This window comes from Oncorhynchus mykiss, chromosome 6, assembly GCF_013265735.2.
Source record: "Oncorhynchus mykiss isolate Arlee chromosome 6, USDA_OmykA_1.1, whole genome shotgun sequence".
Taxonomy (NCBI): domain Eukaryota; kingdom Metazoa; phylum Chordata; class Actinopteri; order Salmoniformes; family Salmonidae; genus Oncorhynchus; species Oncorhynchus mykiss.
Window position 1 is genome coordinate 41,431,651 of NC_048570.1, and position 25,697 is coordinate 41,457,347.

At 42.9% G+C, this 25,697-nt stretch overlaps 1 protein-coding gene across 8 annotated transcripts in view; it reads right to left on the minus strand.

Annotated features, from left to right (window-relative positions):
• The window catches only part of znf131 (zinc finger protein 131), a 27,445-nt gene continuing 1,748 nt past the window's right edge, over positions 1-25,697 (minus strand). Inside the window, exons 1-9 of one of the 8 annotated variants that reach the window (XM_021606517.2) lie at positions 7,283-7,622; positions 6,068-6,200; positions 5,769-5,870; positions 3,648-3,792; positions 3,290-3,425; positions 2,922-3,119; positions 2,366-2,750; positions 1,773-1,903; positions 1-1,635 (exon numbers count right to left, since the gene is read on the minus strand). In XM_021606517.2, the coding sequence (XP_021462192.1) occupies positions 1,150-1,635; positions 1,773-1,903; positions 2,366-2,750; positions 2,922-3,119; positions 3,290-3,425; positions 3,648-3,792; positions 5,769-5,870; positions 6,068-6,185 (1,701 nt within the window). In that variant the 5' untranslated portion in view covers positions 6,186-6,200; positions 7,283-7,622 and the 3' untranslated portion in view covers positions 1-1,149. Of the gene's footprint in view, positions 1,636-1,772; positions 1,904-2,365; positions 2,751-2,921; positions 3,120-3,289; positions 3,426-3,647; positions 3,793-5,768; positions 5,871-6,067; positions 6,238-6,403; positions 6,423-6,487; positions 6,585-6,622; positions 6,820-7,083; positions 7,244-7,282; positions 7,623-25,697 lie in introns of those variants that run through there. The other 7 variants (XM_021606518.2, XM_021606521.2, XM_036980127.1 and 4 more) reach the window with 7 other exon arrangements.

Consider the following 25,697-nt stretch of genomic DNA (forward strand, 5'->3'; position numbering starts at 1 on the left):
GTCAACCTTTTATTCACAAGCATATATAAAACATTTTTAAATTGCATTTAGTCCCAGCAGGTTGTTCGTCCATTCTTGATGACTAGTAACCTAAACTTCCACGTCTCCGTCTGACACATTTGAAAGCGGCACATTCGAAAGCATTGTAAGAAATGTAATTGCAAAGTGTGAACACATTTTGAGGATTCAATGTGTATTGATTACGCCACTCCCTCTTAATTGATCTGGACAAAGAAAACAATGCAATTATGAACATTTGTTAAAAATAAAAAAAACGTGTTAGCTTTTAATACTTTCTCACTTCTGTTTCTTAACAGCGTAACTCATAACAGTGTCGTGCATAAACCCCAATGTCTTGTGGGTACAGGGCTGTGCTGGAGGCAGAACAGGAAAGAGGTAGACGAGCAGGGGAATTGGTGGGCAGAAACCAGAAAACATACGTACACTAATTGCCATTATCTTTTTATTCAAATATTAAAGCATCCCCCCCCCCATCAGTTAGGACATGCGCACCATCAAAAACATGCTCTTTAGTCAAGTGCTGAACAATTTATCAACAGATCTGTGCTTCAGATGGATTCCAACTGGGCAACAGCAGTGAGGCACATCCTTAATATGTCTGCAGCTGTATGACAGTGAAACAGACTGTGCATTCCAATCAATAACTGGCGTCTGCTAGTGAAACCATTCAACGGAGTAGGGACCTTCACGGATCGCATACCGTCTTGGCAAATTCATTTTGATCATCTCAAATGGACATGCTAAAATGTTTTTTAAAAAACAAAGAAAGCAAAAAAGAAAGAAAGCTTTTGATCGGTCTGTGACAAAACCTTGAACAGGGTCAGTGTAAGTGCATTCAGCAGGTATATCTCTGCCACAGACACACAGAGAGAAGACAGAAACATGCTGACAGCAGGTTCTAAAAAATATATAAATCTAAAAATGTGAGCAACTTCAAATACTTGTCTCTGTCCGTTACCCTATTAGTCAACAGGGTGAGGAGGTGGAGCTTTTCCAGTTTGACCATAACCAGCAGGCACATCTCAAATAAAACCCTTTTCCTCATACAGTGCACTACTTCTGGTCAAAGTCAAGGTACTGTATTTATGGGTAACAGGGTACGATTTTAGATGGAGCTCCGCTCCTGCTTCATACATCCACAGTGTGTTGTGATTCCTCCTCCACCTGGATGTCAGAGTTCACCTGCCCCTCCGCTGACACCTGCACCACCCGGATCTCCACTCCTGCCTCCTTCAGTCTCTGCACGTCCTCCTCACACATCTCCGTCACCTCTTCCACCACCATGTCCGTTTCCTCCATGACTACCACGTCTACGGGCTCCACGGTAACATGCTCCACCCTCATCCCGTCCTCCAGTAAGAGGGTCTCTCTCTCGCCTCCCTCCTCGTCCTCCTCCCCGGCCACTTCCTCTTGCGTTGCCATGGCACCGATGTCCAGTTCCTGGGTCATTAGCGTGTCGTCTGTGACGCTGTGCAGTTCGCGGAGGTGTCGTCGCAGGTCGTGGGGCTGGGTGAACCAGATGTCACACATGGTGCAGTGGTTGGGCTTCTCTCCTGTGTGGGTCGTCAGGTGGTCTTTAAAAAGGTCCCAGCTGTTGAACACACTGCTGCACACCTAGAGAAAGCGAGATCATTTTAGAACCTCAGCAAGTGCACTAGTCAAGGGGTGTGATCGGCACCTCATCAGCACAAAAACAGTACATTTTGACTCCTGATTAAATCAGGCAAAAAAAAAAGGACTGTTCTCCGTACCTGACATTCGTAGACTTTTTTGCGTCCCTTCTTGGCCCCGACGCCGTTTTGACAGGCAGCCATGTGACATTTCAACGTGCTGTTCCTGGCAAAGCGCTCATGGCAGTCTGGACACTCAAACGGCTTCTCACCTACACACAAGGACCAAAAAAACTCATTTCATCCAATGCATAACTCAGGAGATCCTATTGAGGTGGTCGCATTCACATGAACCGGTCACACGGTCATCAACGCACATGATCAGTCATAGAGGAGAGACAAAAAGATGTTGAAGTGAAGTCTTGCAAATAATTGCAATGGAATGCTGTGGATGCCGTTATAGCCTGCCCAGGAACTGCACTTTGACACAGATGAACTCGAACCCCTAAATCACATGTCAAACTTGGAGGGCTGAGTGTCTGCGGGTTTTTACTCCACCCTTGTACATGATTGAAGAATCGAGGTCGCTAATTAGTAAGGAACTCCCCTCACCTGTTTGTCTAGGTCTTAATTGAAAGGAAAAAAACTAAAAATCTGCAGGACACTTGGCCCTCCATGGAATGAGTTTGACGCCCCTACCCTAAATGAACCCCTCTGGGTATTATCATTCTCACCGGTGTGTTTACGTAAGTGCTCCTTGAAGTGTCCAAAGTGGTCAAACTGCTTGTCACAGTAATCACACAGGTGCATCTTCTTCTTCTGGGACTGGCTGCGCGACAGCTCCTCTGCCTCGTAATGTAACGTGTTCAGGTGCTGCTTCAGCGCCGCCTCCCGCATGTACGCCTTACCGCAGTGGCAACACACATGCGGCTTGTCCAGGGCGGCCACGTGCGCGCGCATGTGCTGTTTGAGGTGGTAGTAGAGGCGGAAGCTGCGGTCACATTTGTTGCAGCGGAACATCTTGTCCAGCTGAGAGATCTGGACCTCGACCACCTCCAGGCCCTCAAGAGTCTTGGGAGCTGTCACTGTCTCCTCCTGAGACACCACCTCCTGGATCTCCTACACACACACACGCACGCACACACAACTTGTTTTAAGAAAGATTGGAAATGTCACCAAAAAGAATAGTCTCCTTATAATATTAAAATGAATGCTTTGAATCAAGGTTGGTCACTGTCCAAGTCTGTGGTTTTTTACATGCACATTAGAGAGGGCGAGTGCTTTGTTCACCTCCTCCAGTCCTTCCTTCTTCAGCACGTGCAGCATTGGCCCCCTCTGCTGGTACTTGCTGGTGATGTCAGCGAGCAGTGCCAGGGCCGAGTCGTCCGAGGCAGCCTGGGCGTTCCGAGCAGCATCCACCACCTCCTCCTCCATAGCAGTCTCTTCCACCTCGATGGCCCCCTCCCCGATCTCCACCTCAATCTCCACCTGCAAAGGACAGACTGGGGTCAGCACAGCAACACATATTAGGAGGAAAGGACCGAGGATTAGGATGATGATGAGGAGGATTTGGGACACCTTTTTTTTTAGAACTTTATGCAGGTCATAATTCCATGCCATAATAACTCAACCATAATGTGCCATTGTAGACCTCTAACCTGCTCCCCCACCACTGACGGAAGAGTCTCCGCGATCCCGCTAAAAGTCTCCGCTGGCTTCCTCTTTTTGCTCTCGCTCTTCCCCGCCGCCAGGGCCTGGTCCTGGGCCGGACTGACGGGAGTGCCATCACTCATCCTATGGAGAGAGAGAGAGAGAGAGAGAGAGAAAGTTTTTAATTCCATCAAAGTGCTCTACGTTCAAATACACAGGGATAAAATATCAGCTAAACAAAAAAAGATGACAACCAAACAAGACAACACCAAAAAGGGACTAGCCTATATTGGTGGTAAGGGACTATAAGGAGTACGGGGCTATATTAGTAGTAAGGGGGTCCAGATGTTCTAATGGCAGGCTAACCTGATGGTGAGGGCCTTGATGGCCTCCTGCATCTGGAGGTACTCTGCTGCCTTCCACACGTCATTGACCTCCTCTATCCCATTGACGGCAAGTGTAGCCGTGTACGTAAACTCCATCAGCTGGCGGAAGGCTGAGTTACTCACTCCTGGAGAACAAACAGAGGATTGATGGGTGCACCTTTTCTCGGGGGCTATAGAGCTCTTTCTGCAATTGTTTATTTTCTTGATATGACAGTAAGACAGAGGATGTGTCATTGGTTCAGCAGTACCAGGGTTTCTGCGCCGGACAACATGACCAGGAAGATTTTAATTTACTGGCCAATAGAACATGACATAGCGGTGGGAATACACTACACTAGAAATACACTTGCCAAAATTATAGAATTACTTCTGTCTATATAGAAATAAATAAAATAGTCTTGCAGAAATCATGACTTAGTCAAAGAGGAATCGAGGATCATTATACTTTTTTACAGCAGTGGATTGTTTCAAATCACAAGCTTGTAGGTTTCAAATCACAAGCCCGTAGGTCTATGCCTATTTGGGAAGCCGGCAATTTGGGCAGCGTGCGTGGCAATAGGCCTAGCTGATTATTGAGTAGTGGCGGTCAGTGAAAAGCTCTAAAATATGTTTGAAGATAATGCATCTTGAGTATAATTTTAAAATGTTGAGTGAAGAAGAGGGGTGTGTGGCAAAGATACTGTATAGGCGAGACTCTCTCCAGAACGGCTTAGCTGTCTCCCGTCGATTCTTGCGCATTCATTGTTTCATTGTGTGAATTGTTTTCCATTAGATCATTTTTTGGATCAATTCCCCATTACATATGTCACCAGTAGTAAATGTACTGTTAATCCCCGCCATTTGGTTACATTAATTTCTGTTAATGAATGTATTAATTTGTCATTTATCGTTCTCATTCTCAGAGTGAAAACGTTGTTTGCAGAGTTCACAAACTGCTACACTTGTGAGAAACAAGTTTTGGTTTATTTCATAACCATCATTTACAAGATTTATACATTTTTCATTGTCTTTTGTTTGGAGTGCTCCATGAGAACAATGAAATATAGGAAAATTTTATTTCATTTTTTAAAATCCATTGCGAATGATAATATATTAAAACTATGGTCCCTCACAGTAAGCTATTTGAAAAATATTTACAACAATCTCCCCCTTGATAATCACCAATCTTCAGTGTGAAAGAGCAATGGAAGTTATAGGCCTACTGCGGCATTGGCCTATAGGCTATGAGTTCCATGCGCTAATTTCTTTAGCCGCCAATGGACCAAGGTGTATCAATGTGTCCATATGGCAGAGGCTGGTGATTAGTCACATTAGTTCATTTATTTTTTATATATAAATCATTTTAATTCAGATTTTTATGATAATGAGCATTTGAAAATCATAACTGGCATGCAGAACAGTAGAAATGGTAGGATAAATTAGCGCCGGCTATGAAGTCTTTATAAAATAATTGCCTCCACGTTTCCATGGTCGGATTTTGCTAATAGGCTACTCTGAAACAATGCAAGACATACCTCATAATAGGAAATAATTTTTTAAAACCTGAATGTTTTAAGTATGTTTTCAAAATGTATACTGCCTCCAGTTCACAATGTACAGTGGTGGGTGACTCGCTGATAGCTTGCACTTGAATTGTGAATGGGAGGCACGCTTTAATTACCAGCTGAGAAATAAAAATAGTAGCTCTTTTTAATCCTGTACCAAAACTGTTTTTTTAACACACAATTGCATTTTGAAATGTTGCGCAATGAATGGCTTATAAAAGCACGTTTACTCCAGCAGCAACCAACTGTGGGGCTGCAGGAAAAATAATGCTCAAAATAGGCTCTATATGCTGTCCGTGTGTGATAGTTGTTTTGGATAAGATGCACGATGACTAATGAAAATACATAATTTAGTGGAATTAAATTGGCCTGTGTGTAAATGAACCTATAGACATGGTGGTCAAATGTATTTCCATCGACTGATATTTCCATAAATGAATAAAAAGCATTATTTTGCACAACTTTTTGGCCGGCAACAGTTTATTTTATAAAAAATTCATTCATATTTTTTTTAAAATCACTTTTGCCGGCTAACGGAAACCCTGAGCAATACACACCTTCAATCTCCACTAGTGGCTCTTGTGTGAAGTCCTGGAAGAACTTGTGGAAAAACTGACTGCATGCTGCCAACACTGCCTTATGAGCCCTGAACTGGTGCCCTACGGACCAGAGTAAGATGAGCCCATAAATGGTACAGCACAGAACATAATTAAATTGAATACTTCACACAAAGTGGACACTTGTCTTGAACACAGTGATATTGAAACAGAAATGGTTTATTCTGAAGAAAATATACAACCTTAAACTGCACCTCCACTTTCTGCAATACAACAAGTGTCATTGAGGATGAGCTTACCATCCACTATGAGAGTGATGTCTGTGAACTGGTCCAACTGTCTCTGTTCGTTCAGTTTGTCCAGCATGACTTTATAGAGGGCTGGGAACTCATTGCCACAATCCACCTCGTCTGCCATGGCTCAGCCCCTCACCTAGGCACAAGGAAGAAATCCATGCAAAGATGGCACACTGTACAGATGATTACATCACCAGTAATGGTCTGTGTCTGTACAGTTACATGTGGGAAAACACGTTTGTTAAATATGACCAACATGCTCACAGCATGATGGACAGTACTGTGATTTTAACATTTTGATTTCAATAACATTTTATCATTGGGCATTTTGTAGCCTACTGAATATATGTTCATCATTATCTGCCAATGTGGGTTTATGTGAAGGAAAAAAAACGCTGTGTCGGACTGATTTCTCAACATTACATTATCAATTATATCTGGGGTCTATGGGACGTCCATACCCTAACCACTTAGCTACCTAACCACTTAGCTACCTAACCACTTAGCTACCTAACCACTTAGCTACCTAACCACTTAGCTACCTAACCACTTAGCTACCTAACCACGTCCCAAGGATTCCCGAAACTTCATGGTGGTCCGTGCTATCATAAGGATGTTCGAGGAGGGGAAAACGCGTCAATCTCATGTATTATCCAATATAATAGTATCAATGCAAAGGAAAGAGGTCGAATTCAGCCAATCATGCGTTTGACAGCAAAGATAATCGTATTAAATTGGCCAATGGCAATGGAAGACGGTGACGCGATCGACATTGCAGTAGAATTTAAAAGGCGAGGCAGATCTACAAATCACCTTGGTTCGTAAATAACTACTCAATATTATTTGTAGGTTAGTTCGTCAGTTAATTTACCCATGATACATCACGGTTTTGATACTCTCAAACGCTAGCTAAATAGCTTAGTTACAGCGGAAGGCCTCTAGCTCTACTCTGGCTATAATTCAGAACGCAAAATCAAACTAACGATCAACATGTAATCATAATGTGTATCTAATCATACCAACGCTTTATGATGCAGAATCCCATTAACGTTAGCTAGGTAATCACTTCAAATAGGCCCGTGAAGGCTCGCCATGTCGAGTTTGACCATCGCCATTACGTCATCAAATCGCGCATTAAAATACACTTTTTCCAGAGACATTTCCCAATTTAGACCTCATTTGGCCGAAATATTTCAACTCATGCATCAGAAAACATACCTCAAGTTAGGTTCCGCAGCTTTAATGAGTTGTTTTCGCGTATATATCTCTCCCGACTCTAGCAGCGTTGCTCTACTTTCGTTTGTCTAAAAAGGGCGGTCACTCAATCGGGCCTCAGATTCCCGCAAGCCACTGCAAACACCAGAGGACGCCGAGGCGTGTTGCTAGGCAACATACGGCCCTCCCCTTTCGATTCTCTGCATTTAGGTTGTCACTAGTTAACACCAAAGATTGCCTATTATATTGACAAGATAATCGATAAACCGCGCTAATATGAAAAATACGTCCTCAAAGATGGAAGGCAGGCAGGAGGAAGCCATTTCAAGTGGGACCCTATCTAGCCAATGAGAGGGCAGATACACGTGTGAAAAACAGGTAACAGAGATTTTTATTTAACTAGGCAAGTCAGATAAAATAACAAATTCTTATTTACAATGACGCCCTACCAAAAGGTCTCCTGCGGGGTCGGGGCCTGGGATATAAAATAAAAATACAATGTCAATATAGGACAATACACACATCACAACAAGAGAGACAACACAACACTACATAAAGAGAGACCTAAGACAACAACATAGCAAGGCAACAACACATGACAACACAGCATGGTAGCAACACAACATAACAACAACATGGTAGCAACACAACATGGTACAAACATTGGGCACAGTCAACAACACAAAGGCCAAGAAGGTAGAGACAACAATACATCACACAAAGCAGCCACAACTGTCAGCAAGAGTGTCCATGTTCGAGTCTTTGAAGGAAGAGATTGAGATGAAACTGTCCATTTTGAGTGTTTGTTGCAGCTCTTTCCAGTCGGGACCCAGGGATGTGTGTGCTTTGGGGACTTTTAACAGAATGTGACTTGCAGAACGGGTGTTGTATGTGGAGGATGAGGGCTGCAGTAGATATCTTAAATAGGGGGGAGTGAGGCCTAAGAGGGTTTTATAAATAATCATCAACCAGTGGGTCTTGCGACGGGTATACAGAGTTTACAGGGGAGTATAAAGTGCAGTGATGTGTCCTATAAGGAGCATTGGTGGCAAATCTGATGGCCGAATGGTAAAGAACATCTAGCCGCTCGAGAGCACCCTTACCTGCCGATCTATAATTTATGTCTCCGTAATCTAGCATGGGTTGGATGGTCATCTGAATCAGGGTTCGTTTACGATAGAGGAAACCAAGTCTAGATTTAACTTTAGCCTGCAGCTTTGATATGTGCTGAGAGAAGAACAGTGCACTGTCTAGCCATTCTCCCAAGTACTTGTATGAGGTGACTACCTCAACCTCTAAACCCTCAGAGGGAGGGGCCAGCTGCGTATAAGACTGTATCATCTGCATATAAATGGATGAGAGAGCTTCCTACTGCCTGAGCTATGTTGTTGATGTATTTTGAGAAGAGCGTGGGGCCTAGGATCAAGCCTTGGATGGGGTACTGTCTTGGTGACAGGCATTGGCTTAGACAGCTGATTTTCTGACTTTATAGACTGCACTCTTTGAGAGAGGTAGTTAGCAAACCAGGCCAAAGACCCCTCAGAGACACCAATACTCATTAGCCGGACCACAAGAATGGAATGGTCTACTGTATCAAAAGCTTTGGCCAAGTCAATAAAAATAGCAGCACAATATTGCTTACAATCAAGGGCAATGGTGACATCTTTGAGGACCTTTAAGGTTGCAGTGACACATCCATAACCTGAGCAGAAACCAGATTGCATACCAGAGAGAATACTATAGACATCAAGAAAGCCAATCAGTTGATTATTGACAAGTTTTCCAACACTTGTGATAAACAGGGAAAATAGAAATAGGCCTATAACAGTTAGGATCAGCTTGATCTCCCCCTTTAAATAAAATATGAACTGTGGCTGCCTTCCAAGCAATGGGAACCTCCCCAGAAAGAGAGAGAGGCTTGGCAATGATGGGGGCAGCAACCTTGAAGAAGAAAGGGTCTAAACCATCTGACCCAGATGTTTTTTTGGGGTCAAGTTTAAGGAGCTCCTTAAGTACCTCAGACTCAGTGACTGCCTGCAGGGAGAAACTTTGTAGTGGGACAGGGGAAAAAGAGGGAGAAGTATTGGGGATAGTCACATAAGAAGGGATGGGAGATGAGGAAATGTTGGACAGGCAACGAGGCATGGCTGAGTCAAATAGGAATCCTGACTTAATGAAGTGGTGATTAAAGAGCTCAGCCATGTGCTTGTTGTCAGTAACAACCACATCATCAGCATTAAGGGACATGGGCAGCTGTGAGAAGGAGGGTTTATTCTCCAGGTCTTTGACCTTTTTTTGTTGTTGTTGTGATTTTTACCCCTTTTTCTCCCCAATTTCATGGTATCCAATTGTTTTAGTAGTTACTATCTTATCTCATCGCTACAACTCCCGTACGGGCTCGGGAGAGACGAAGGTTGAAAGTCAGGCGTCCTCCGATACACAACCCAACCAAGCCGCACTGCTTCTTAACACAGTGCGCATCCAACCCAGAAGCCAGCCGCACCAATGTGTCGGAGGAAACACCGTGCACCTGGCAACCTTGGTTAGCGCGCACTGCGCCTGGCCCGCCACAGGAGTCGCTGGTGTGCGATGAGACACGCTCTAAAGAACAACATATACTTAGTTTTACCTGCATTCAATACTAATTTCAGGTTAATAAAGTTTTTTCTGTAACAAAATGAAGGCAGACCGTAGTTCAGATAGAGCCTGTTCAACCATGTGGGCAATAGCATACGCAACAGTATCATCGGCATACAAGTGCAGGTTACATATTTTGACAGAGAAGTCGATATTGTCAATGTAAACAGTACAAAGTTCAGTACCCAAAATTGACCGCTGCAGGACACCTTTCGTAATATCCAGGAAACCTGATTTAACACCATCAGTAGATATACAGTACATTGAGTTCTATCTGTCAAGTAATTTTAAAACCAGTTACATGCAGCGTGTTCTAGGCCAATTAAATAAAACCTCTGAATTAGTAGTAACAGTATCGAAATCCTTTGACAGGTCAATGAAGAGGGTAGCACAATGTTGCCTTTTATCCATACATTTATAACTAGGAATGCAGCAGAGACAGTGCTATTGTAACAGTATAACTTTAGACCGTCCCCTCGCCCATACCCGGGCGCGAACCAGGGACCCTCTGCACACATCAACAACAGTCACCCACGAAGCATCGTTACCCATCGCTCCACAAAAGCCGCAGCCCTTGCAGAGCAAGGGGAAATACTACTTCAAGGTAGTATTACTTCAAGGTCTCAGAGCAAGTGACGTCACCGATTGACACGCTATTTAGCGCGCACCGCTAACTAAGCTAGCCGTTTCACATCCGTTACACTATGACCTGGTCTAAAACCCGACTGGTGTACATTTAGAATGCATTTAAAAAATACAAAATATCTTTGCTGAGAATTCATCAAGGATTCTAATATTTTAGCAATCTAAATACACTATCAGACGTCAATGTCTTTATCAGAGACAGAACCATTTAACCATGTTTCCAAGAGAACCAGAATGTCAGGACATGAGTCCTGCACCCGCATGTAAATCGTATAATTAAAAATATATATACTTAGGACATTTCGGTGCATTAGACCAAGCCTCTACGAGATTTAAAGTCAGAGCAGGTATTAAGCTCATTCCCATAAGATCTAACAGGCATAGGGTCATCTGCAGCGATTTGTAGAGTGAGTGGAGACATTTCCAAGGTCCCGTGAGAACTATGTGAGAGCGGAGCAGACTGAACATTTGTTAGACCTCCCTCAAGTTTCTGGATGCAGGGGCTGGAGCGAGATCTAGGAGAGTAGTGTTGGCAGAGCTCAGTACACCCGGATGAAGTTCCCGCCAAACGAGGGGAGCTGCTGCAGGGGACCAGGGTTGTTGCCAATGCTCCATTCTGGGTGTGCACAGGAGGTCTTGGTGTCTCTCCTGTTGCAGGGTTGGGGATACCATTGGGGGGCAGGAGTGTCCCAGACCTGTCCTGGGGATGGGAGTAGGGGGGGGGTATCTAAAACTAGCCTGGGAGGGAGGTTGTGGGGGAGTTGAGGAGGGTGGTGTGGCTGACAAAGCCAAGGGGGGGGGGGGGGGGGGGGTGTTGGATAACACCAAAGGTCTGTGGTTGACACAGACTAATATTGTAGTTCAATTTCTCTGACAGTTAGCAAATGACTTATTTTGAGGAATTAAAGGCTTCATAATTCATAAAGGTCATGATAACCATCCCCCCTAAGAACGGTGTTCAATTACTGACACAAAAATAGCTAAGTTTGGTAACTTGACCCTGAAGATTTGTGTGTTAAAATCTATTTTATACATTTTGTTTGGACATTTTTGAGTAATTCACTTTTAAAAGCTAAATTAAAAAGCTTATTTTAATTAAATCAATCAAAAATTGAAACACAATGGCATTGCACATCTCACTATTAATACCCTCACAATGATGATGTTTTGATCTAAGGTCCCTCTTTTAATTTTCCCACCAAATCATGTCCAAATCATCCTAAATTATCTAAATGCTATATAACTTGTAGACGATTTGAACATGATTTGGAAAATACAAATTCAGGGGGGGGGGGGGGGGGGGGGGGTAGTTACTCCATTGGAGGGGGGGCATTTGCCCCCAACACACTGAGCTTCAATTTGACTGCTTAATTAAAAACATATTACATTTTGTTTTCTAAACAAGTGGATTATTTATCTTTAGGCTCAGCTAATGGTATATGTATAAAACATTTATAGATCTAACTTAATGGGATTATATATAACACTTTTAATAAATGCCTAAATATTAGATCAACTTACCTCAGAGTAACTTAACATGTTTAGATAATCAAGAGTAGTGGAAGGCACAAATAGTGTTTGACATTTTTTTGTGTGACATACAGTAAGTGTCACAGGTCAGAGGTCACCTTTGAGTGTACTCCCTGAGGGTGCCACCGGAGGGCATCCTTATGTTTTCTAGTGTCCAGGTGAGCCTCCCCTGGCTTATTGGGTTCATCTGGTGTATGACTATTTAGGTCCTCTGTGAAAACAGGTCTCTTGTTTTGTTTAGTGATTCATGTGGCAGTGTGTTGTTGTTTTTGCTGTTTAAGCGCCAGTAAATGTTCTGGATTTGTGCTCACCTCTGCCTGCTGTGTTTCTCTGCTCCTGGGTCCAAGTTTATATGAGGCTTACTGTCACAGTAAGTGGTTTCTGTGAGAATTACAGTTACAGAAAGTTAACCTGGGGGGCTAGTTACCCCACATTAACCTATTATATCATAGAATAAAACGTAGATCTCCTAAACCTGTGTTAACCTCCGACCTTGTTTTCTGTGTATATCCCATAACTCAAATTATTTTCCCCATTGAACCAGAAGTGGAAAATGTTAACTAATTTCTGCTTTTAGGGCTACAAGCTGATGAGCTCTGTAGCGAGGAATAGTAATGCTGTCTTTTTGTAGGCACTAACAGAGGCTAACTCCGCCATGGCTCCTTGGCCAAAGCTTATGGGGAAATTCATGTTTTTTTGGGTATGGTTTTTGGTATAAATGCTGAAAATAACATATGTTGTAAACACAGGCGTAGGATATCTTATCTTATGTGTGATCTACTGTATGAGAATCTTCATCGGCTAACATCACTTTTTGTGAATTTGTCTATGTCATCAAAATAAGCACATACAGGTTTCATAATCATGTTAACAGACTGATATTCTCATAGAACAAAACGTATATCTCCTAAGCCTGTGTTAACCTCACGTTATTTTTGGTGTGCAGTATATCCCAAAACACCGTTCTTTACCCATGAATTTCCTGCTTAAAGCAGGTTGATGTTTATTGTCATGAATCTTGCCCTGGAGCCAGAACTAAGCGATTTCTGCTAGATGGGCCAGCTGTCAAAATGTGTTATCTTAAAAATTCATAAAAACAAAAATGAGCTTTTTGGTCTTAATTTAAGGTTACGTTTATGCATTAGGGTTAGCAGTGTGGTTAAGGTTAGGTTTAAAATAATATTTTATGACTTTGTGGCTGTGCCCGCTAGAGACACTCGACAGAGCTGCCTCCAGGGCAAGATTTGTGACAATAAATGCCAACCTGCCCATAGCAATGGCCAATGAACCAGATGAACTACAAGCTGGTATGGGGCCTCAGCATTTTCTTGAGTTTATTTTTACAGGGACAGTGCATATTAATCAACGTTTTAGTAAAAGTTCTGGTTTCAGCCAGCTGGAACATTTTTAAACTGCAGTCCCTGGGCAGGTTGTGGATAGAAGCATTACATTTGGTACAAACATTCCGTAGGTTTGTAACAAATTGGTTGTGACTAGATGGAGTACATCTGACTGAAAGTGACTTTTCATAGCCGGTTAGGAGAACATTTTAGCTAACCCTTTCCTTAATCTTAACATTAACCTAACTCTCCTAACCGGCTATGTTAATTCTCCTAACCTGCTGGGTAAGTTCTCCTAACCTGCGACAACAAAAGTCACATCTGGTCATAGCTGTAAACCACCAGGTCAAAACCATTCAAACTTAACCTGGAAGCGAGTTTTTTTTTAAATGGCTGCCATAAAAGCTGTTATCTGACAGATAAAAGAGGAACTAATTAATTATTTTCACCAGGAAGCTGAATTCAAAATGGCCACCAATGTAGATGAATGAATGAATCCACAGTAATGAATCCACAGTAATTTTTAAAACACCTTTTAAAGTGACATTTTCATTTAAAAATAATGAAATAAACTACTAATACATCAAATGTCTTAAGTTCTGATTAGTGTAGAAAATAAAGTACGTAGGGCTCTGATTCGCTTGTGCCACAATGGCACAATGTAGTGCATGATAATCCAGGATCCTAGCATCGACACTTCTGAGAACATACATGATCACTTTTTCAGCCACACCTCCGGTGTTCTCTGCAAGCTTTGGCAGCGTCTTGGAAGAGTGTCCAAAAAGGAGTCCAGTAATCAATTGTTTTAGCGCATCCATATATTTCTGGTGAAGGGCACCAGAAAGATTTCAGAATTGTCTTGTCATAAAGAACACAGCTGGTGTATCTCTCAAGCAATGTTAAGCAGCAGATTGCTTACAGCTGGACTAGGGTCGGACAGGTTTCCTGTGTAGATTAAGACACAGCGGAGGCGGCAAGAGAAAAAGGTACCCAATAGAGGGATGAGAAATGCGTTGTACTCCCAATTGTTCCATTATCCCAACCGTTAAACGAGAAGATTGAATGACTGCTAGCTTTTCTGAAAAACTGCAGTTTTCATCCTCATGCTAGCAAGCAGTAGCCACAACAGCCATTATGGAATGGCACATACCATTGAACAAAAAAGGGGCTGATTGGCTGACTCTGCCATTCCAAAATGATCAGGGACCCACGGTGTAATTCCGTTTCCGTAATTCTGTTACCGTATGTAAATCCACTTCACCAAAATCTTTTTTTTTTTAAACTCAAGGTGTCATGTCAAAGCTGACACCCCATTTTCTCTACAGACATCTTTGATTCTTAATTCGGAGCAGATATTTAAGTCTTTGGAAAACATGGTTGCATGAGAAACTGAGATTTTACCGTAATTCTGTTTTCAAACTTTGCATCTGCACAGTTCTTCCAGTAAATGCATTTGATTTAATTATGTATTTACTGACTAAATAATAACACAGAATTTACATACACACTTACATGAGACAAAAGTCCCTAGTGGACTGATAAGATACGACGGCTATTTACACAATGGAGAGCCGGTGGGGAAAGAGATAAAGGGACATTTATCGTGTATAGATTCTATAACTATGCTCACATTAATCATATACCTTGCACATGAACCACCACCTGTCTGTGTAAGAAATGTAATGTATTTACAGTGCCTTGCGTAAGTATTCGGCCCCCTTGAACTTTGCGACCTTTTGCCACATTTCAGGCTTCAAACATAAAGATATAAAACTGTATTTTTTGTGAAGAATCAACAACAAGTGGGACACAATCATGAAGTGGAACGACATTTATTGGATATTTCAAACTTTTTTAACAAATCAAAAACTGAAAAATTGGGCGTGCAAAATTATTCAGCCCCTTTACTTTCAGTGCAGCAAACTCTCTCCAGAAGTTCAGTGAGGATCTCTGAATGATCCAATGTTGACCTAAATGACTAATGATGATAAATACAATCCACCTGTGTGTAATCAAGTCTCCGTATAAATGCACCTGCATTGTGATAGTCTCAGAGGTCCGTTAAAAGCGCAGAGAGCATCATGAAGAACAAGGAACACACCAGGCAGGTCCGAGATACTGTTGTGAAGAAGTTTAAAGCCGGATTTGGATACAAAAAGATTTCCCAAGCTTTAAACATCCCAAGGAGCACTGTGCAAGCGATAATATTGAAATGGAAGGAGTATCAGACCACTGCAAATCTACCAAGACCTGGCCGTCCCTCTAAACTTTCAGCTCATACAAGGAGAAGACTGATCAGAGATGCAGCCAAGAGGCCCATGATCACTCTGGATGAACTGCAGAAATCTACAGCTGAGGTGGGAGACTCTGTCCATAGGACAACAATCAGTTGTATATTGCACAAATCTGGTCTTTATGGAAGAGTTGCAAGAAGAAAGCCATTTCTTAAAGATATCCATAAAAAGTGTTGTTTAAAGTTTGCCACAAGCCACCTGGAAGACACACCAAACATGTGGAAGAAGGTGCTCTGGTCAGATGAAACCAAAATTGAACTTTTTGGCAACAATGCAAAACGTTATGTTTGGTGTAAAAGCAACACAGCTCATCACCCTGAACACACCATCCCCACTGTCAAACATGGTGGTGGCAGCATCATGGTTTGGGCCTGCTTTTCTTCAGCAGGGACAAGGAAGATGGTTAAAATTGATGGGAAGATGGATGGAGCCAAATACAGGACCATTCTGGAAGAAAACCCGATGGAGTCTGCAAAAGACCTGAGACTGGGACAGAGATTTGTCTTCCAACAAGACAATGATCCAAAACATAAAGCAAAATCTACAATGGAATGGTTCAAAAATAAACATATCCAGGTGTTAGAATGGCCAAGTCAAAGTCCAGACCTGAATCCAATCGAGAATCTGTGGAAAGAACTGAAAACTGCTGTTCACAAATGCTCTCCATCCAACCTCACTGAGCTCGAGCTGTTTTGCAAGGAGGAATGGGAAAAAAATTCAGTCTCTCGATGTGCAAAACTGATAGAGACATACCCCAAGCGACTTACAGCTGTAATCGCAGCAAAAGGTGGCGCTACAAAGTATTAACTTAAGGGGGCTGAATAATTTTGCACGCCCAATTTTTCAGTTTTTGATTTGTTAAAAAATTTAGAAATATCCAATAAATGTCGTTCCACTTCATGATTGTGTCCCACTTGTTGTTGATTCTTCACAAAAAAAAACAGTTTTATATCTTTATGTTTGAAGCCTGAAATGTGGCAAAAGGTCGCAAAGTTCAAGGGGGCCGAATACTTTCGCAAGGCACTGTATGTGTAGATGTCTTTGTTCGTCTCTCTGTTGCAACCAATCAAGCCTTCTATGGGAAGGGCTTGATGGGTGTAAGGCTCTAGTTGTCCACCAGAGGTCACAATGTCCTTAGTTGTCCGTGCCTTCAATGATGTACCAGTGATAGTCTGAGGTGAGCTTCTCGCCTCTTTTCTTCCTTGGGTAGGTAGTCAAAGTTCTACCCCTTTACATGCACAACTGCAGACTGTCAATGTTTTGGTTTAGAGAGGTTATCATCTTCACCTAATGTTGAGCGTTTAAGAGTTTCTAACCATTTCAACGAGTAGCCACAGCTGCACGCTTTCTGGTCTGGGAGTTTCAACCATTTGTAATGTTTAGCTAACACTGCTGGTCTGAAGATGTTAATTCTTAGCAAGTCCTTTTAAGCACTCTGGTCAGAAAGGGTGGTTGCGTCACACTGACACGTTCTTCTGGCCTCATTCGGGGCGTGGCTTAGTTGATGTCTAACGGACATGAAAAAACATTCATTAGAAAACCAAAATCACATTCCTATCATAACAGAAATAGTTTAATCTTTCTTCACATTGCATTAACATCATATTGGATAGAAACTTGAAAGCCGAAGGGGGTTTTCTTCCTAAGTTACAGTATTTGGTTCATACAGTTTTTAATAACCTCACAAAATGAAAAGCAATATGACATGATTATTTCCACTGACCATTCTTAACATTCCTATCTTAGAAATATTGTTCCAATATTAACTGTTTGGGTGTTATAGTTTTGGCTGCAAAGGCATTCCTTTGGTTGTTACTGAAGAGCAGAGAGAGAGAGAGAGAGGGAGTTTCCCTCCGCCATCAGCCATACTACTCGTTCTGTGTGCGATTTCCTGCAAGACCGGAATGTCAGTGTTCTGCAAAGGCCAGCGACGAGCCCGGATCTCAATCCCAATGAGCACGTCTGGGACCTGTTGGATCAGAGGGTGAAGGCTAGGGCAATTCCCCCCCAGAAATGTCCGGGAACTTGCAGATGCCTTGGTGGAAGAGTGGGGTAACCTCTCACAGCAAGAACTGGCAAATCTGGTGCAGTCCATAAGGAGGAGATGCACTGCAGTACTTTGCTGGTGGCAACGCCAGATACTGACTGTTACTTTTGATTTTGACCCCCCCCCTCCTTTGTTCAGGGACACATTATTCCATTTCTGTTTTGTGGAAATTGTTCAGTTTGTCTCAGTTGTTGAATCTTGTTATGTTCATACAAATATTTACACGTTAAGTTTGCTGAAAATAAACGCAGTTGACAGTGAGAGGACGTTTCTTTTTTGCTGAGTATATATTATTCGTAGCCGTCTATTTACCACCACAGACCGATGCTGGCACTAAGACCACACTCAACCCACTCTATACAGCCATAAGCAAACAAGAAAATGCTCATCCAGAAGACCTACCAGTGAAGCATCACAGGCTAGTATGAGCGGAAGCTCCAGGTTGCAGTGAACTAACACCTGGCTAGTAAGTAGATGTCTCTTAGCTTCCTCGAAAGCACTTTGGCTTTTCTGTGACCATTTCCATTTGACATCTTTCTGCAGTAGAGCAGTCATAGGCTTAACTATGATAGACAGATTTTGAATGAATTTGCCATAATAGTTAAGTAACGAAAGAAAAGACCTGAGCTCAGTGGTGTTTGTAGGAATGGGAGCCTTCTCAATAGCTTCAGTTTTCTGTTTCATGGGGTGTATTCCCTCTGCTTCTATCACATGACCTAGATAGGCTATGCTGTTCTGGAAGAAATACAATTTCTCTCTTTTAACCTTGATTGCACTTTCAGCCTTTTTAGCACATCAAGATTTATCATGTGCTCAACTGTGTCACACACTGTGATAAGTATATCATCAATATAGCAGATTACCCCATCTATACCTTGTAGTATCTGATCCACAGGCGACACCATGAGGACGCCTCTTGACCTTAAACAACCCCTTATGCATATTAATGGTGAGATAGTGCTTGGAGCTAACTGTACTTGCTGGTATGCCTGATGAAAAATCCAGCTTTGCGAACTTCTCACCCCGTGCCAGCTTTGTGAACAAGTCCTGAGTACTTCCAGCCACGGAATGATAGTTACCTTGTAATCTGCTAATATTCTTACAGTATTTTCTGTTTTTGGTATACACACAATTTGGAGCAGCCCACTCACAGGAGTAAGAAACCCTTCTGACTCCAACGTGACTAGCTGTTTTTCAACAGCTTCTGTTAGTGCATACGGCACTGGGCGAGGCTTGCAGAACGTAGGTGCCGCCCCCTTAGTTACATGTATCTTGGCTGTGATGCCTTTTAGCATTCCCAACTCTGGCTGAAACACAGAGGAATGTTTTTCACACAAGCCCTCTAATGTCTCTACAGCTGTTACTCTGTGTACATGTGACCAGTCTAGCTTCAACTGACTGATCCAGTCTCTACTCAGCAGGGCAGGACCATTTCCAGCAAGTCTATCATTTTTTGTGCTCCCATTACACTTGACGTTGACTGAGATTTTCCCTCTTAGAACTAGTGACTGTTTACTATATGTTTTTTTTAAACAGTTTGCAGGGCTTTTGCCTTTTTGAATGTGCGGTTGTACAACCTCTCTGATATCACAGAAACTGCTGCACCTGTATCAACTTCCATTTTGAGTCTCACATCATCTACCCTTACGTACACACAGTATGGTTTAGTCATGTCTTTACCTGTATCTAATGTAAACAGTTCAGTTCCATTTACGTTACCCGACTCATATTCAGTGAAGAAAACGGCTGATCTCCCTTTTATCAGACGTCTGGCTCTCATTTGAGATGTAATGCTCATCACTCTGGCGCTTGAGTGCGACGCAATGCTCGTCTCTGTTGCGATGACATTCTTGTCCGCTCTCTCGCTGGTGTGCGTTGGCCTGGTGCTAATCAATCAATCAATCAAATTTATGAAGCCCTTCTTACATCAGCTGATGTCACAGCCTAAAACCCCAAACAGCAAGAGTAAATGTCAGTTGGCTTTTCATAGCCTATCATTCAGAGTATCTACCGCTCCTGCTGTCTCTAGAGAGTTGAAAACAGCATGTCTGGGACAAGGTAGCACGTCCGGTGAACAGGTCAGGGTTCCATAGCCGCAGGCAGAACAGTTGAAACTGGAGCAGCAGCCAGGTGGACTGGGGACAGCAAGGAGTCATCGGGCCAGGTAGTCCTGAGACATGGTCCTAGGGCTCAGGTCCTCCTCCTCCTCCGAGAGAGCATACTTAAATTCACACAGGACACCGGATAAGACAGGAGAAATACTCCAGATATAGCCGACTGACCCTAGCCCCCCGACACAAACTATTGCAGCATAAATAGTGGAGGCTGAGACAGGAGGGATCAGGAGACACTGTGGCCCCGTCTGACGATACCCCCGGACAGGGCCAAACAGGAAGGATATAACCCCACCCACTTTGCCAAAGCACAGCCCCCACACCACTAGAGGAATATCTTCAACCACCAACTTATTATCCGGAGACAAGGCCGAGTATAGCTCATGAAGATCTCCCCCATGGCACGAACCCAAGGGGGGCGCCAACCCGAACAGGAAGATCACGTCAGTGACTCAACCCACTCAAGTGGCGCACCCCTCCTAGGGATGGCATGGAAGATCACCAGTAAGCCAGTGACTCAGCCCCTGTAATAGGGCCAGACTACACTCAATCATAGGACCTACTGAAGAGATGAGTCTTCAATAAAGACTTAAAGGTCGAGACCGAGTCTGCATCTCTCACATGGATAGGCAGACCATTCCATAAAAATGTTGCTCTAACTGTTTGCTTAGACATTCTAGGGACAGTAAGAAGGCCTGTGTCTTGTGACCATAGCGTACATGTAGGTATGTACGGCAGGACCAAATCGGAAAGATAGGTAGGAGCAAGCCCATGTAATGCTTTGTAGGTTAGCAGTAAAACTTTGAAATCAGCCCTAGCCTTAACAGGAAGCCAGTGTAGTGAGGCTAGCACTGGAGTAATATGATCACATTTTTTGGTTGTAGTCAAGATTCTAGCAGCCGTGTTTAGCACTAACTGAAGTTTATTTAGTGCTTTATCCGGGTAGCCGGAAAGTAAAGCATTGCAGTAGTCTAACCTAGAAGTGACAAAATAATGGATTAATTTTGGGGGGGAAAGAAAGTTTCGGATTTTTGCAATGTTACGTAGATGGAAAAAAGCTGTCCTTGAAACAGTCTTGATATATTCGTCAAAAGAGAGCTCAGGGTCCAGAGTAACGCCGAGGTCCTTCCCAGTTTTATTTGAGACAACTGTACAACCATCAAGATTAATTGTCAGATTCAACAGAAGATCTCTTTGTTTCTTGGAACCTTGAACTAGCATCTGTATTTTGTCTGAGTTTAAAAGTAGAACATTTGTCGCCATCCAATTCCTTATGTCTGCAACACAGGCTTCCAGGGAGGGCAATCAAAATGTACAGCTGTGTGTCATCTGCATAGCAGTGAAAGTTAACATTATGTTTCTGAATGACATCACCAAGAGGTAAAAATATATAGTGAAAACAATAGTGGTCCTAAAACGGAGCCTCGAGGAACACCGAAATTTACAGTTGATTTGTTAGAGGACAAACCATCTACAGACACAAACTGATATCTTTCCGACAGATAAGATCTAAACCAGGCCAGAACTTGTCCGTCTTGACTAATTTGGGTTTCCAATCTCTCCAAAAGAATGTGGTGAGCGATGGTATCAAAAGCAGCACTAAAGTCTAGGAGCACGAGGACAGATGCAGAGCCTCAGTCTGACGCCATTAAAATGTAATTTACCACCTTCACAAGTGCAGTCTCAGTGCTATGATGGGGTCTAAAACCAGACTGAAAAGTTTCGTATAAAAATGTTTGTCTACAGGAAGGCAGTGAGTTGCAGCGCAACAGCTTTTTCAAAAATGTTTGCGAGGAATGGGAGATTCGATATAGGCCGATAGTTTTTTAAATATTTTCTGGGTCAAGGTTTGGCTTTTTCAGGAGTGGCTATTACTGCCACTTTTCGTGAGTTTGGTACACATCCGGTGGATAGAGAGCCATTTATTATGTTCAAAATAGGAGGGCCAAGCACAGGAAGCAGCTCTTTCAGTAGTTTAGTTGGAATAGGGTTTAGTATGCACCTTGAAGGTTTAGAGGCCATGATTATTTTCATCAATGTGTCAAGAGATATAGTATTAAAAAACTTGAGTGTCTCCCTTGATCCTAGGTCCTGGCAGTGTTGTGCAGACTCAGGACAACTGAGCTTTGGAGGAATACGCAGATTTAAAGAGGAGTCCGTAATTTGCTTTCTAATGATTATGGTCTTTTCGTCAAAGAAGTTCATGAATTTATCACTGCTGAAGTGAAAGCCATCCTCTCTTGGGGAATGCTGCTTTCTAGTTAACTTTGCAACAGTATCAAAAATAAATTTAGGATTGTTCTTATTTTCCTCAATTAAGTTGGAAAAATAGGATGATCGCGCAGCAGTGAGGGCTCTTCGATACTGCATGGTATTGTCTTTCCAAGCTAGTCGGAAGACTTCCAGTTTGGTGTGGCGCCATTTCTGCTCTGACTTTCTGGAAGCTTGCTTCAGAGCTCGGGTATTTTCTGTATACCAGGGAGCTAGTATCTCATGACAAATGTTTTTTGTTTTTAGGGGTGCGACTGCATCTAGGGTATTACGCAAGGTTAAATTGAGTTCCTCAGTTAAGTGGTTAACTGATTTTTGTACTCTGACGTCCTCGGGTAGGTGGAGGGAGTCGGTAGGGCATCTAGGAATCTTTGGGTTGTCCGAGAATTTATAACACGGCTTTTGATGATCCTTGGTTGGGGTCTGAGCAGATTATTTGTTGCGATTGCAAATGTAATAAAATGGTGGTCCGATAGTCCAGGATTATGAGAAAAAACATTAAGATCCACAACATTTATTCCACAGGAAAAACTAGGTCCAGAGTATGACTGTGGCAGTGACTATGTCCAGAGACATGTTGGAAAAAACCCACTGAGTTGATGATGGCTCCGAAAGCCTTTTGGAGTGGTCTGTGGACTTTTCCATGTGAATATTAAAGTCACCAAAAATTAGAATATTATCTGCCATGACTACAAGGTCTGATAGGAATTCAGGGAACTCAGTGAGGAACGCTGTATATGGCCCAGGAGGCCTGTAAACAGTAACTATAAAAAGTGATTAGGTAGGCAGTATAGATTTCATGACTAGAAACTCAAAAGACAAAAACTCAGTCGCTTTTTTTTGTGTAAATTGAAATTTGCTATTGTGAATTTTAGCATCACCTCCGCCTTTGCGGGATGCGCGGGGGATATGGTCACTAATCTAACCAGGAGATGAGGCCTCATTTAACACAGTAAATTCGTCAGGCTTAAGCCATGTTTCAGTCAGGCCAATCACATCAAGATTATGATCAGTGATTAGTTCATTGTCTATAACTGCCTTGGAAGTGAGGGATCTAATATTAAGTAGCCCTATTTTGAGATGTGAGATATCACAATCTCTTTCAATAATGACAGGAATGGAGGAGGCCTTTGTTCCAGTGAGATTGCTAAGGCAAACACCACCATGTTAAGTTTTGCCCAACTTAGATCGAGGCACAGACACTGTCTCAATGGGGATAGCTGAGCTGGCCACACTGACTGTGCTAGTGGCAGACTCCACTAAACTGTCAGGCTGGCTAACAGCCTGCTGCCTGGCCTGCACCATATCTCATTGTGGAGCTAAGGGAGTTAGAGCCCTGTCTATGTTTGTAGATAAGATGAGAGCACCCCTCCAGCTAGGATGGAGTCCGTCACTCCTCAGCAGGCCAGGATTGGTCCCAGAAAGAGGGCCAATTATCTACAAATTCTATCTTTTGGGAGGGGCAGAAAACAGTTTTCAACCAGCGATTGAGTTGTGCGACTCTGCTGTGGAGCTCAACACTCCCCCTAACTGGGAGGGGGCCAGAGACAATTACTTGATGCTGACATCTTTCCAGCTGATTTACACACTGAAGCTATGTTGTGCTTGGTGACCTCTGACTGTTTCATCCTAACATCGCTGGTGCCGACGTGGATAACAATATCCCTATACTCTCTACACTCGCCAGTTTTAGCCTTAGCCAGCACCATCTCCAGATTAGCCTTAACATCGGAAGCCCTGCCCCTTTGTAAACAGTGTATGATCGCTGGATGATTCGTTTTAAGTCTAATACTGTGGGTAATGGAGTTGCCAATGACTAGGGTTTTCAATTTGTCAGAGCTAATGGTGGGAGGCTTCGGCGTCTCAGACCCCGTAACGGGAGGAGGAGAGACCAGGGAAGGCTCGGCCTCTGACTCCGACCCGTTGCATAGTGGGGAGAAACGGTTGAAAGTTTCTGTCGGCTGAATTAGAGACACCGGTTAAGCAATTCCTACAGCATTTTCCTCCAGAAGTCATGAGAAAATTGTCCGGTTGTGGTGACTGTGCGAGGGGATTTATACTACTATCTGTACTTATTGGTGGCACAGACGCTGTTTCATCCTTTCCTACACTTAAATTACCCTTGGCGAGTGATTGCGTCTGAAGCTGGGCTTGCAGCACAGCTATCCTTGCCATAAGGCAATCGTTCTCCTGAATATTATGAGTACAGTGACTGCAATTAGAAGGCATAATGTTAATGTTACTACTTAGCTTCGGTTGGTGGAGGTCCTGACCAATCACGTCCGGTGTGAAAAAGTTTCATGAAAAAAGTTGAGTGAGAGGGGGGGGGGGGGGGGGAGACACACGTGTGTATATATAAAACGGTCATTAAAAAGTTAAAACCATAAGGTTAGCAACAAACCGCACAGCAGCACCTAAACAAGTCTACAAGTTGTGACCGGAAATGACATTGTTGCTCTCATCTTCCTACAGTTGCAGTAAGTAGGCTTCTCTTTCAGTAGCATCCAGATGCTTGTTCCAATTCGCTTGCTTCGTGTCATTGTTTCCCACTTGACGCGAGCGGCATGCCCTGGCTATGTGTCATTTCTTCTTGCAATCCCGACGCTCAAAATCTTTGTAGTGGCACTATTCTGGGTTGTGCCCTTTTCCAGCGCAATGGTAACATGGTTTACCTGTTGCTTCCATTTTCTTGGCAATGGTTTTCTTCTCAACTGCATTTGCTTTAAAAGTATTTTGTGAAAACTGCTGTGCACTTTTCTTCGTTATTTCAAAAGAAAAATTGCATATCCACAGCAAGTGCTAATGTTACTTTTTTTTGTGTGAGCTACGTTCAGTAAACGGTCTCTCAGCTATGCACTTTTAAACACTGCACACAAATCTATCAAGTAATGACTCTTCAAGAAAGTGACCGAATGTGGCTGATAGCTAGTTTAAGAAAACTAAGTACTCACTTATCGACTCCCTCTCAGTTAACTCCTTGCATGAAACTTGCATCTTTCAGCAATAAAATGAATATTTTCAACAGCATTTTTTCACTTGGTTCTGTGGCGCACATAAGTCCATTAACAAATTGTGAGTCTTTCTGCCAACAATCGTCAGAAAAATGGCTTTAGACTTGAGCCCATTAGCTTCAAAATACTGTTCCAACCATTCCAAATAGGCTTCTAAACTTTCCTCACTTTCCTCAAAATGAAAATCCTCGGCCTTGCCGAACGCCATCTTCGGTGCTAGCTTTTCTACACAGACTGTGTCGATGGAGCTAAAGTTCTTGCTCGCTCTGTTCCCCTTCGGACAAAAACTCCATTACCTCTGTTGCCAATCTGTTGCATCCCTTGTTAAAGGAAGCAGGGTTATTTTTAGTTATTGCAAAGAGAAACTCAATAGTATAAAGCATTAACATCCCAAAGAGGTTTATTTCCAACATGACAGCAGATACAACATAGCCGGTTTCAAGTCCATCCTAACCTGCTCAAAGGAAGCACACTAGAATACCTTGGCAAACAACCAATGAGGGCCTGCCAATAAAACTATGCGCATCCA